Raw genomic sequence first — 12,486 nt, forward strand, 5'->3', positions numbered from 1 at the left:
TTTAATTCGGACTGAAGGATCCTGTCCTCATTTAGTTTCTCACCAAGAAACAGAGGCGCTTACGCCCGTGGCACTTGTAGATCCAACCCCTTTTCCGCTGACTGCATATTATAGCAAAAGGGGGTAAAATTTAAGCCATCCAATGCGTTGCAATGTAATGTTTGCCGGCCTGTGATACGCAGGACAAGTTTGATATTGACGAGGTCTCTTTATTCCATTCCTGGCAGCCAAGACTTTTTTTCTGTTTTCTGTTTCTGTTTCTGTTTCTGTCCCTCTCTCTGCCCCCTGCTGATCGATGATCTGCCAGTGAGCAAGGAGGTGCTGATCAAAGCGCAGAGACCACGCGCTTAGAGACAAACGCCACTCAGGTGTCAGCCTCTGAAAGTGCAGAGGAATGCGGGCTGGCGGGGTAAGGCTGCAGGCCGTTTGGATACAGCGTTTATCCCCTGAAACATCAGCCTTGAAGAAAGATGCATAATAATAATATTTAATTCTTGCCCTTTTGGTTGGGTTGCGAGCTTAAGCTATCGCTTGGTCTTTGTTCTTTCCCATTTTGAATGCCGGATATACAGTCTCATTCATTGGCACGTGCTTCCATCCACATCTGAAAAGGCAGGTACCCTGGTGGTCCCCCCTGCAATTATTCAGTTCCCCAGAATTCAATTGGAGTTGGAGTTCGATCTTAATAAAGTCCCCTCGTTCACTTTCTCCTCTTCCTCACGCCTCTCACTGGTCTCCATTCAGTTCAGCCTCTCAAAAGAGCCTGAGCCTCTCTTGTTCTTCGATTTCTGTTGTGTGTTGCTCCTTGTTCCTTTCATTCTTTCTCTTCTATATCACCACTTTTCTCTCTTTCTTTTTTGTGACGTCTCCCAATCTTCCCTGTCTCTATCCACTCGCGATCTGTCCCTACAGCCAGACAACCGCACGCCAAGATGCGAAACCCCTTCCGACGTCGGAACAAGAAGGACAAGGCCGGTAGTGGCGGCCAGAGCTCAGACTTTATTGTTCCCATAGAGTTCCGTCCTCCTGGTGCTGGACGCCCACCGTTATATCCTCCAACTCGACACTCAGCATATCTGCTTGCTCATCTGCCACCAAAGGTCCTCGAGCGTATCTTTACTTTTGTTTGCCCGCACGCCCTTGACGAGACTTATGATACTTGTGAGGGTAGCGCAAGCACGAGTGACAGCGTGTGCATGCTATGCGACCTTCGTGATTTAGCTCATTGTGTTCAAGTTTGTCGCGCATGGCGGCCCAGCGCGGTCAAGATCTTGTAAGTCGTGCCATGGTGGTTCGATGATGTTCAACAGCTAACTGTTTCCTAGATACCATAGCGTTCGTATCGATCCAGTCCACTACTGCCGTTTAGAAGAATGGCTTGCCGAAAAACGTAAAAAGACCTCCCGCTTCGATCGCAATGGTGTCCCTGAGGATCCTGCTCAAGCTCGTCTCCGTCTCCTCCGACGTACTGTCCGTGATGATCCTACACGTATTGGAAAGTCTGTACAATATTTGAAGCTTCCATACATGTTGCGCGAATCCTCCCAGGTTGAGCTTGCCCAGACCATCGCTGTTCTTCCAAACCTACGATATGTCGACTTGCCCGAAGGGATGTTTTGCGATGACCCTCATTACGCGACCCTCCGCCTCGAAGTCCAAGCTCGATGTCCTAATCTTCGAAAGATGACCTATATGGGTGGTTCTGAGCGAAGCCTGGCCATGCTCGCCTCGGGTCAAGTCTGGCCGAATCTTGAGGTGCTGGAATTGAATGACCTCGCGATTGATGCCATGACACTTCGGGCTGTTCTTGGTAGTCTCACCAACTTACAAGCGCTCAAGGTATCAAACACGCCAGGTCTCTCAGATGAGGTCCTGTCCTCATCAGATGGTCTTCCTACGCTACCACCTATGAAGGAATTAGTGCTGAAGGATACACCGGGAGTGACATTAAAGGGCCTTGTCGAGTATCTTGCCTGGCAAGAGACACAGCAAGCTCTGACGGTCCTGACGCTTAAGGATACAGGTGTCCACCCTGCAAGCTTGCAAGAAATCTTCACAATGGCCTCGTCTCTCAAAACATTTGCCATTCAGACCAATGTTTCTGAACAATTCCCAACATCAGCCAATTCACGCCCACTGGCATCAAGAACGCTCGAAACTTTGCGGTTTGAAGTTTCTTCATCTTCAGCGGGTGCCTTCTCCAGTGTGACGATGGGCTATTACTCATATCTTGCGAGCTCCATCCTCGGCGGCGGATTCCCCAGACTAAGGCGACTCTACGTTCATGATGAAAGCTTCCCTGACCAGTTACAGGGACTTCCACCTCCCAATGCTGCATTCGCTGGAGGGCATGTACGCGCTGGATCTAATTCGTCTACGAAATCCACTCCAGGGTTTGCCTTCCCATCATCAAACCTATCACCAAAGTCAGCAAATCTTCCTGTGCCTAGGCGGCCCATGTCGAATATCCAACCACCCAGCAAACGCTTCAGCTCTAATAATCCATTCGCTCCTCGCAATCCCTCGTCGGCAGCTCCCACACATACACTCGAAGTTTTTACCAAGAGTGACGAGTTTGGAAAATGGAATTTTGTATCAGTTGATCCGATGATCAGATCTGCTGCGGCACCGTCTCGCCGACCGGTTAGCAGCTACGGGCTGGCGGCCGATGTCACGGGGTCTGGGTGGGATCGAGGAGATGCTCGACGTAGTGTCATGGTTGGTAATGGTGCTGGCGTGTTTTTGGCCGTGCCTGGCCAAGGGGGCGACGATGGTGCGTTCAATGGAAGCTCTGATCCATGGCGACCTCAGAGCAGTGGGGGATCCCCTCGACGCAGTCGAGAACTGTGGTAGTGGAGTACCTTTCAACAGGTTACGGTTAATCCCTGTGGGCCCTAGAGGTCTATTCCGTAAGCTTATACTATTAATGTTTCCTTTGTCACCTGGGCTCTTGGCAGAGGATTGAAGTGACGGATGATGGGGCATTATGAGGTTATGGCGGATGAAGGGAAGTTGAGATTGATTAATTCTTGGGATCGGTTGTTATGCAAAATACCCTAGCAGTTGTAAAGGAGAAGTTGCTTGTAATCGCTGGTAGATTGAGGCAGCCCTAGGTTGACTGAAAGATCTATGTTTCTGTAGATCTAGAAGAATAGACTTTTGCAAAGAATGTGTGTTTGACAATCCAGTGACATCCGGTGTGTTTCAGCTTCGGGCTAGGGATTCAGTGATCGACGGCAATTGATTCCAGAATTAAAGTTTAATGCCTTCATTGTTAAATCTGTGTCTGTATTCAGAATGTTTTCAGAAATATCATATCGCCACGTCCTTGCTAAAAGGCACTTTGCATCATTCCACGTTGTACATGGAAGTCAATTTGGGAATTGAGGAATACTGTGCAATGTACTCCCCTTTTGCGGTTGCATCACTTACAGCACATACTATGAAGATCCAAGGATAGAAGCAAGATTTGTGACGCCTTAGTCGATGTAGTTGTTACCGGGTACGTCAATCGTTCTTCAATACTCAGGTTTCATAAACTGCATGCAGATTTATGACGTTATTATGCATGGTGATGTGTGCTTAAACATCCCTGTCAGGCTGGCACCTGCGCCCAGGGACTCACTGACACCATTTGAAGGACGCTCAACTATTGTCTATCTGAGGTATACAAAAATTTCTCCCAAGACAGGTCAAGTTCGTTGTCTTGTTTTTAGATACTGTACCAAGGTGTAGGTATCGCCAAAGCACTCTTCACCATTGTGGCCCAAGACTCAGTCGACAGTGTTGTCGCATATGGAGCAGGTTTTGTGTAGTCGCACCCTGTAGCATTGCAACTTGATGTCATCTCCTCAAACTCGGATGCATCTTCATCGTTGTAACTTATACCTGCCTCCAATTCTATCCTCAGTGGCGCCAACAAACAGTCCTCGCATTCGAGTGCTTTGCCTGATCCGCGATGGATTCGCCATTCCGCAAGTTGAAGATCACACGATTTCCCAGTAACTCTGATTAGTCTTAGTGATAGCACATAGAAGCATTGGGTACCTAGGATTGCTTACCTATCTCGGTAGCAATATGTATTGAATGAAAGGATTACTAAATTGACTTCTTGCTTGACAGGCTGGCTTGGTATATCTCACTCAACAGTTATAACCAAGTGTGTCCCCAGAAGATGTCGTGTTGTTAAGGATGAAGAGGAGTTCTCAAGAGGCAATTGTTCTTGCGCATCAGATAGAAGTTAGTTAAATAAGATTTTGCTCTGTTATTGGTGTTGTTGCTGAAGCTTTCAAGTTAACTCTCGCTGACTTTCATAGAAACCTGCGTTGCTTGTACCACTTGAGAGAGACTTGTTCGTATACGGTACCTGTAGCGCCGGAGCCGATGACTTCAATAACTTCTAATCAATGGGCATTAAATCTCTGCCGAGCATTACCCCAGGGGGTCTTGGGGCGTTTTGTTCTTCCAGCTCCTCATGAAACAGACTGTTGTAGAGCGAGGGAATGCCTTCTACGCCAGTGTAAATCCAGCCTGTGTATTCCTTGGTGCATCCTTCGATAGAGGGAAATCCGTTTCTGCCTCGTCCTCTTGGTTCACATTTCTCATCCAGCATGACACAAACGACAGCCCTTTTGTGACCTTCAGCGCCTGCCTCGACCCAGGCAGCGTATTGGTCAACGGTGTCGAGGCATTTCTGATCAACATAGACACAATATCTATATCTTGGAGATATACCGCTAACGGATCATCTGCTCTAGCACCATCTCTCAGTAGATCGCTCGGAAACACACTGAGAAAATTGATCGTGCACCTGTTCCTTGGGCGCATTATTGAGGGTTTCGCAATCTTCCATGATAATCCATTCAAGATGTGGCTCGAGGGGTGTCCAGAGTTCCAAGTGCTTGAGAGTGTGGGTACTCTCAGCCCTATCATTCTTAACCTTGCATGTAACTAGAGTTAAGGCGCTCTCTCGACGCCAGGCACAACTTAAAAAACATGGCGGATGCTATGATTTGACATCTTGAATGCAAACTATAACTCACAGGTCGTTCCAACCAGGCATTACAAGTCATGCAGAGGTGGGTAAGCGAATATAGACATTATGGAGTACATCAGTTACCTATGATACATCGTATCTTCAAAGCAAAATGGTTTAAGATCGAGCAGAAGAGAACCTTCAAGCTAACGGCATCGGGGTAATGTGGATGTACTACTTAAAAGCAGATCACTTACATCTTCGGTTTCAATCCTGACACAGAGGAGGAAATGATAAAGTCTTAAGTTCCTCCTGGTATTATCAAGAACCCTTCATGATCTTCCAGCTTTTGGGTACGGTTATTGGGGATCAGAAGGCACAATGATTTACTAGGCTGCCAATAACAGAAAATAGGCGTAGAACGCGATCCTTTGATAGCCCCCATAGAAACCTCAGTAGCAATCATTATTCATCCCTAAGACGGCCCTTGTTCACAAACACTATTCCATTAACAGCCACAAAAAAAAAAAAACATTCGACTCATTCAAAACGAAAATACAGGCTTACATCACCTTAAAATTATTAATAAACGACGTGGCATTAAAATAATGACATTGCACTGACCTTACCTGGTATTTCACGGATAGATAGAGCCCCGGTTCTAGGCGGTCATCATCTGGGTCTCCGTCCTGCAACGGGTACAGTAAAATACTCGGAAACGCGAATATCCTTTAGATCCTTGACAAGATGCGTGTCAGCCAATGCCTCATCCTTCTGTACCTACACAGTGAAATGTTTCTACTCCAGAGAGTATTGCTTCTGTACCGAAATCGTGGGGTAAGAAAAGAAGACAATATGTGAGGGATGCTATCGACGTGGGGCCCGACCCATGAAACGAAGTCCAAGAATGCACGAGGCAAGGGTGAAACTATCCGAGAAACAGATTTATAGTGTGGGTGAATTTGAGACATGTTGCCGATAGACCGTAATAGTTGGGTCGTGGCAAGGGAGCGACAGAAACACTTGGTATTTCATTAGTGTTGCGGAGGGAGGAATTTATTTGGTACGTCTAGTTTCACAGGCATTCTCGCCTTCGGCCCGGGCAAGCTGGAACGTGGATGAAAGTTGTTTCGATTATTGATTGTAGATCACTCGCCTATTGATACTGTTTGCCAGAACCGAGTACGTGGACTCTCAAGGGTGAAGCAATACGACAACTCAGCCATCACGTTTAAGCTTTAGATAGTAACGTGAATTGGCTGGTTGCTTGTCAGCTCCTCAAGGGAGCGGAGACTATTATCATGAGATCCATAGTTGCATCCTTTTCACGGCTGCGCCGACTTGTACTCACAGTATAGACTAATTTTGCACTCTAAATAGTTTACACCCAAAAGTCTAGACAGACACATAAAGTTCACACTTCAGATCTAAAAAAGGACATGGCTGCTTAGAGCAGACCCAAATTTAGACTCAGGACGGGTAGCTAGATGACACTAACCTGATCCGAGCTAGCCAGATCTCACATAGAAGTGGCTGGTGACTCTCCACTGTGACGTTACAGAGAATGCTGTGGCTGTAGGTTTGTGGCGCACTAGCTATGTGGACCTGGGGAAAGCTCTCTTCGCTTCTGCAAGTTCAAACCATGGCGTCATCCAGTTTGAGCCAATCCATGTTCATAACGAAAATCTTCAACAATGAAATAAGGGTTCACGGGTAGATCACTGTCAACAACAAAGACAATTATGAACGCTGGAATTGAGCAAAGGTACAAAGCCTCTCAATTGGTCTGGATTTAGACTCTTTCAACAAATACATTCCAACGAGACGCCTCGACCGAGAATGGACGCTTTCAGTGACTGCAGCCAACGCCCATAGCCAGCAAAGATAAGTCTTCCTCTGTACCTTGGACAGTAAACTCGTAAAGCCGACCCTTGGCGACTCAGGACCGCGCTCATACAATGATATGAGGCTATCAAGAGCGGAGCAAATTGACCTCATCTCGGACGGAAATGTCACTGTTTTACATATCGCTTCCGGCCGTACCAGTACGATTTCGTCAATGTAGCTCAGAATATCTTTCACTGTGTTCATCCTCGCGGGCTAGAATGTCCTTTAGCCTTATCAAATCGACATGGTCGAATGCTCAGGTGCAGAATTTGATACTGGAACAAGATTCTCCGTGTCCATCATCATCTAGCATCAGACCAACCTGCGACAGCGGTTCTAGCGTATCAGCGTTGAGTATTTGGACCCTTGGATCGGACCCTTGTTTTCTTGGCGCTTTGCCGACTAACCTGAGACTCAGATGTCAAGGGGTTTCCGAATCGAGGGGTTCGAGACCTAACGGTTGCAAGCTACAAAGGGTGAAGCGCAAAGGGAATAGAATGACGGCTGTATCTTATAGATTCCCATGTCAAGGGATGGACAAGGGAGCTTTGAGGTTGATAGAGTGAATATCTTCAAATGAGGTCTCAAGAAGATGAGCACATTGTCGTGCGAGTTGAGACTTTACCCGGCAGGGATAAGTTTAATGGGAATACCTCCGAGAACAAGGTGACTACTAATTAAGTCGATTGTCGAGTCAAGACTTTTTCTTCTGCCGGAGAAAAAAAAAACGGTAGTGGTTCATCGTCTCTCGCTCGCGAACCCGACGCAAATGTCGGTCTGGCGACACAAAAAAGCGATCAAAGTGGGTGTATGGAAGTATTCGGAAGTGTATGATATGATTGGTCAGAATGCGTCCTCCTGGTACGATACCATGGCGGATCACCGATGTTAGCGGGACCAGTTGGAGCAAGAGACTCGTGAGCTGGAGAATGGGCGCTTCATGAAGGAACAAGGTTGCCCAATCTTGATCGTGTGTTGTCAAGTTCCTGCATCACAACTAATGCGCGGCACGACAAACAGTGTGCCACTCAAGAAATACTTTTTGGTAGTCTATGCCTCAGATCCTCAGTGCCTGCGTTAACACTGCACACTACACACTACAATGTTGCATGCTGTTGCATCGTCTCCGCTTGGTGAGTTGGCAGGATAGGTACGGATACACTCGAAAACATCGCCTCGTCTTGGTATGCAGCATCGTGTCTTCTAATGCAGTCTAATGGATACAGCCATGCCGTGAATGGGTTGAGATCACACTAGACGATGCCTTGAGCAGGCTGGCGCGGTAGAGACCCATTCAGGCGTGATTGACTACTCAAGATCGACCAGATCAAGACTAACATGTCAACTACACTGTCTGCTACTTTGTGTTAAGTGAGTTGTCTCGAGATGTATTCCTCTGTGGGTGTGGAGCTTTCGGATGTGGTTTGACGTTGAGCTGGTGATACGCGAAAACGAGGTCGCAGAGACAAGACCAGCTGAACAACACCACGAATTTTTAATCAGTTATCATCACCACCCACCGCGGCCTGGTGACCCAGATGCAACCAGTCTCTAAAATACGGGCGGTAACAAATCTGATACAAAATATTCAAGGGCCCTGGACTGTCATCTCTTGATAGTCCAGGGCCTTTCTTTTCACCCGAGATTTGAGTCTCTTGTGGCAAAGAGTTGCAGTCAGAGCCTCGACAGGGGGATGCATTCAAGGTTTTTACCTGTGCAGATCATGAATGACTCTGACTCTGACTCTGTCGAAAGAAAGCGGTGTCGAGGAATTTTCGGAATTTTTTTTTATCAATCATTCTGTGCCTCGCCTACAGTAGCATCTGCAGCGACCAAAAGATGCCCAATCATGCATTTGGCTGCAGATGCACGTTTGCAAGTCCGTCTTTAACTAGAACTGCAAGCCTCGCAGCAGGGATAAAAAAAAAGACATGAAGTCAGAATGCTATGGCTCACTGTAGAAGCTCGACATACAGTGACTCGAGTCGATGTTAGTCAGTATGATTTATGTGAGTGATTGATGACCCAAAATGACGAACTAAAAGAGGCTGGTCATTCATGTCCACGTTGTCCGGTGACGACGCCATATTGATAAACCAGTCAGAGGTAAAGACCACGAGCGAACCCACGAGGTTGGTGAAGATCGCATGCAAAACACATCAACACAGTAACTGCATACTGGAAACATGAAATGTTTGTACTTGAACGTATTTACGTCAATCTCGAAATCTCTAACATTCGGAGTTTGTCATCCGGTAGATCATATTCATACAGCAAACGCAAGAGACTTTAAACATGTTAATCGGGATCTGAAGCTGCCGATGTCTCTGATAACGATCCGTAGCGAACGAACAGGTCTCCCAAGAGCCCTGGCGTTTAAAGCCTCGATATCACAATCACTATTCATCCTTTCTGGTGTAGCGTGGGGGATTTGAAACGGCTCGTGGACGGCATAAGACTCAATACAAGACAGAGGTCAGTGCCAAGGCTCAAGTGGCTCAGGACTCATCTCGAGAGTCGTGGTGCAGGTTGCAGTGGCTTTTTTATGTGTCTCTATGAGTGGTAGAGTATCATGGTTTCTAAGGGGTTCTGGTCTATGAATTAAAGACTGTCGATGTTTGTCAACTCTATAGCCAGGCTGATGAGGCTACTCCCAAATTCTATCGCCTCTTTTTCAACGACTTTTCTGGACGGACCTAACTCTGAGGAAGCCCCATAGAAAATAATCCATCCTTTGATGGAGACCCTGCCACATGCCCTGCCATGCTCTGCGCTATGCCCCATACCCCTGCCACCATAAGCGCCCCTGCCTCTCCAAGTATACAGTGTGATAAGATGACACATTTCACACGGCCATTCTCGTACCAGAATGTGGCTCAAGTGGATCAGGAAGGGACCTGGGACCTTGGCTTGGGCTGAACCTTGTGCTGCTGCCCATTTGGCTTGCAAGAGTCTCTCAGGGACTTGTCTTCATATTAATGGATGCTACTCCCCCAACCTCATGGAACTATTCTCCCTCTGTAATATCCATTCAACTCAACTATCGATTTCCAAGGAGCCCCTCCAATATACCAATACAAGACAAAGACATTCTTTCTGTTTTCGTCTCTTTTGTCTGGTTTTGTCTTGTTCTGTCTTGGATCCATTGTCTCACTTTCGCTACCGGCCACTCTCAAGACCGTCGTCGAACACCACCTGACTACGAAAGACCTGACGACATTGTTCACGACTTTGCTTTCGCTCCCTTTACTCTGTACCCCGCCCTCTTTACAAAGGGCCTACAAAGGGGAATTCAATAATATATAACATATATCGACAATGTCTCTAGCAGTGACGCAACAACCACAAAGGGAGCTTGATGCACCAAAACTTGATACTGCTCTCGCCCAACGGGTACAAACACAGTCACAGCCTCGATCTCAAATACAGTCTTTATCTGTCGAGCCTCCTATTTATTCTCCTTCCGCCGATGCCGACTCGTCACCCGAAAGCACACCTACAACAATGATTCCTTCACAACGACAACTTTCTGCAGCTCCTGCGCTGCCAGCCAAGAGCTCACTCCGAGCTTCAAGATGCCTCGATGGTCTCTTGACACACAAGCTTACCCCCGAGGGTCAAGCTCCTTTCTCTACTCCCCATGATGTCTACCTCTCTTCAGAAGAAGATGCGTCTTCTTCTGCCGATGACTTTTCCGATTTCGAATTCGACTCTGGTAGCGATGAATCCCAGTCAACTCGAAGGGGAAGTCAAGAGGACACCGCCAAGGTCGTTTCAGTTGTTTTCTCTGGAAAGCCCTCAGTGATTGATCTTCCTCGACGATCAGTCTCTCCCAGCATCATCAGTGAAGCTTCTTCCCGACCTTCATCAAGAATGTCTATTTCATCCCGACCTCCTAGCCGCCTCCGCAGAACCACCACTCTCCCAGTCACTCTTCCCGTCCTCGACCGACGAATGTCTTTCTGCACTACTTCTTCCGGATCAGTCATGCACCCTCCACGAACAAGCAGCATGGGAACTCGTCTCGAGAAGCAACGACCCGATTTTCTCAGCATTGACCCCTTCGCCAAAGTTGAGCCCGAGGTCAAGGAAGAGGCCACTGAGAGGCCCAAGACACCAAAGTCACCCGGTGTTTTCAAGCGTACACTAAGCTTGGTGAAGAAGCGAAGTCGACCTTCGCTCAACACCCATTTCGCCAGTCAATCCAAGGATAACCTTTCCCTCTTCACACCCACTTTCCCCATGGAGCAGGTTCGAGAAGAACCAGGCACAGACTCCGAGGAGAGGGCCCCCAAACCCATTCTTCAAAAGGCGCCAACCTATCACGAGTTCGCCCAGAGGAGGATGTCTTCAGCACCAATGTCTCCCATGTCACCTATGTCTGAACCCGGATCTCCAATGACACCTAATGGCACTCGTAGCCGTTTAAGGCAAGGATTGGCAGCAGCCGCGAGAAGGCGAAGCGTCAAGGTTTAAAGACCTGACCTGTACTTTTACGAATTATGACTGGGCAAAACGGATACGGGTGCTAGACGCCTCTAATATTTCTCCTTTGTCACTATCTTCTGTATCGACCAAAAAAGGTCCTAGGGCAAAGGAAACAGGCGTTCTATGGACATATTCTGCTGGACAAGAAAAACCGGCGTTGTATTGTATTAACTCACCACTCGAACTGAGAATGGCGTTTTGGGATATATCAAACATGCTTTGCAAGCATCACGACCTTGGACAGGTCTATTGGATGGATTTTTGTCAGATAAATTGTTAATGAACAACCGCAAAAAGACGGTCAGGCATATCATGGATGGAGTTTTAGCTTTGTTCTGATGAATAACAATATCACGATTGCTGCTACACATTCTGTCCCTCTGATGTCTTGTGATATGTTTGTACTTTGAGGCTGAGACTATTGATTGTGGTGAAGTGGTTACGTTAGTTCGGGGCGGCCCCTACAAGTGCCTGAGTCTGGGGTTAAACTCAACAGCCACCGACAGCATCGTCTTGCCGACAGACCAGGAAAGGCTGGCAACCTTTGATGGGGCATTAAGAATGATTCTAGAACTGTTTTGTCCGCCTTCGGAATTCAAGGTGTTGTGTTGGTGCTGCCTCTAGTATTGATTCCGGAAATGGAATACTATATGCAATGCATCAATGACTATCGTCTGTATCTCGTCATGAGCGTTGATCATGTCCCCTGTTACTTTTTGCTTCTGTTGTTGCGGTGATGAGGAACATCAGATCAAGACAGGGTGTAAGTGAGAGATACTGTGGGGTACTTCAAGAAGCCCTCACAAATGGCGGTGGGCGAAGTACATAGAAGTACTTTCCGCATTCGGTAGGTGGGAAATGAATCGACTCGGTGAGGCACGTCAAGGCAATTTAATATGCCGTAGCGTTATGATTTACTGTTAATCTCGGGATGCCACCAGAGGTGAAATTAAATTCTAGAAGATGAAGAGAAGACATAACCGATGATGTAGTTATTGTCCGTCTATCTTGAAACAATTCATGCCCTTCTCAAGATCGAATAGTGAGTGTCTTGGTGAATATAGAGTACCTGCAGATCTCCCCTGAGCGGTCAACCCCTGTTAGCTCATCGCTGCAATCATCTTTGATTGAGATCT

The 12,486-nt window shown here is 47.2% G+C and overlaps 2 protein-coding genes across 2 annotated transcripts; both read left to right on the plus strand.

The window, feature by feature from the left end:
- The first annotated feature begins 571 nt into the window (after positions 1-571).
- Positions 572-3,165, plus strand: FOBCDRAFT_317338 (uncharacterized protein). Its single transcript, XM_031177152.3, has 2 exons — positions 572-1,273; positions 1,326-3,165. The coding sequence occupies exons 1-2, from the start codon at positions 933-935 to the stop codon at positions 2,851-2,853; spliced, it is 1,869 nt and encodes a 622-aa protein (XP_031048285.2). The 5' UTR covers positions 572-932; the 3' UTR covers positions 2,854-3,165.
- A 6,688-nt stretch (positions 3,166-9,853) lies between these two features.
- On the plus strand, positions 9,854-11,718 carry FOBCDRAFT_218912 (uncharacterized protein). Its single transcript, XM_031177156.3, has one exon. It carries the CDS (start codon positions 10,181-10,183, stop codon positions 11,336-11,338), a length of 1,158 nt encoding a protein of 385 aa, XP_031048289.2. The 5' UTR covers positions 9,854-10,180; the 3' UTR covers positions 11,339-11,718.
- Positions 11,719-12,486: the final 768 nt, after the last annotated feature.

This window comes from Fusarium oxysporum, chromosome III (genome assembly GCF_013085055.1).
Source record: "Fusarium oxysporum Fo47 chromosome III, complete sequence".
Taxonomy (NCBI): domain Eukaryota; kingdom Fungi; phylum Ascomycota; class Sordariomycetes; order Hypocreales; family Nectriaceae; genus Fusarium; species Fusarium oxysporum.

Bases quoted from the DNA above. Each gene is read 5' to 3' on its own strand.
- FOBCDRAFT_218912 (XM_031177156.3), top strand. From the start codon at position 10,181: ATGTCTCTAGCAGTGACGCAACAACCACAAAGGGAGCTTGATGCACCA.
- FOBCDRAFT_317338 (XM_031177152.3), top strand. From the start codon at position 933: ATGCGAAACCCCTTCCGACGTCGGAACAAGAAGGACAAGGCCGGTAGT. The intron at 1,274-1,325 runs GTAAGTCGTGCC...ACTGTTTCCTAG, and splicing joins CCCAGCGCGGTCAAGATCTT to ATACCATAGCGTTCGTATCG.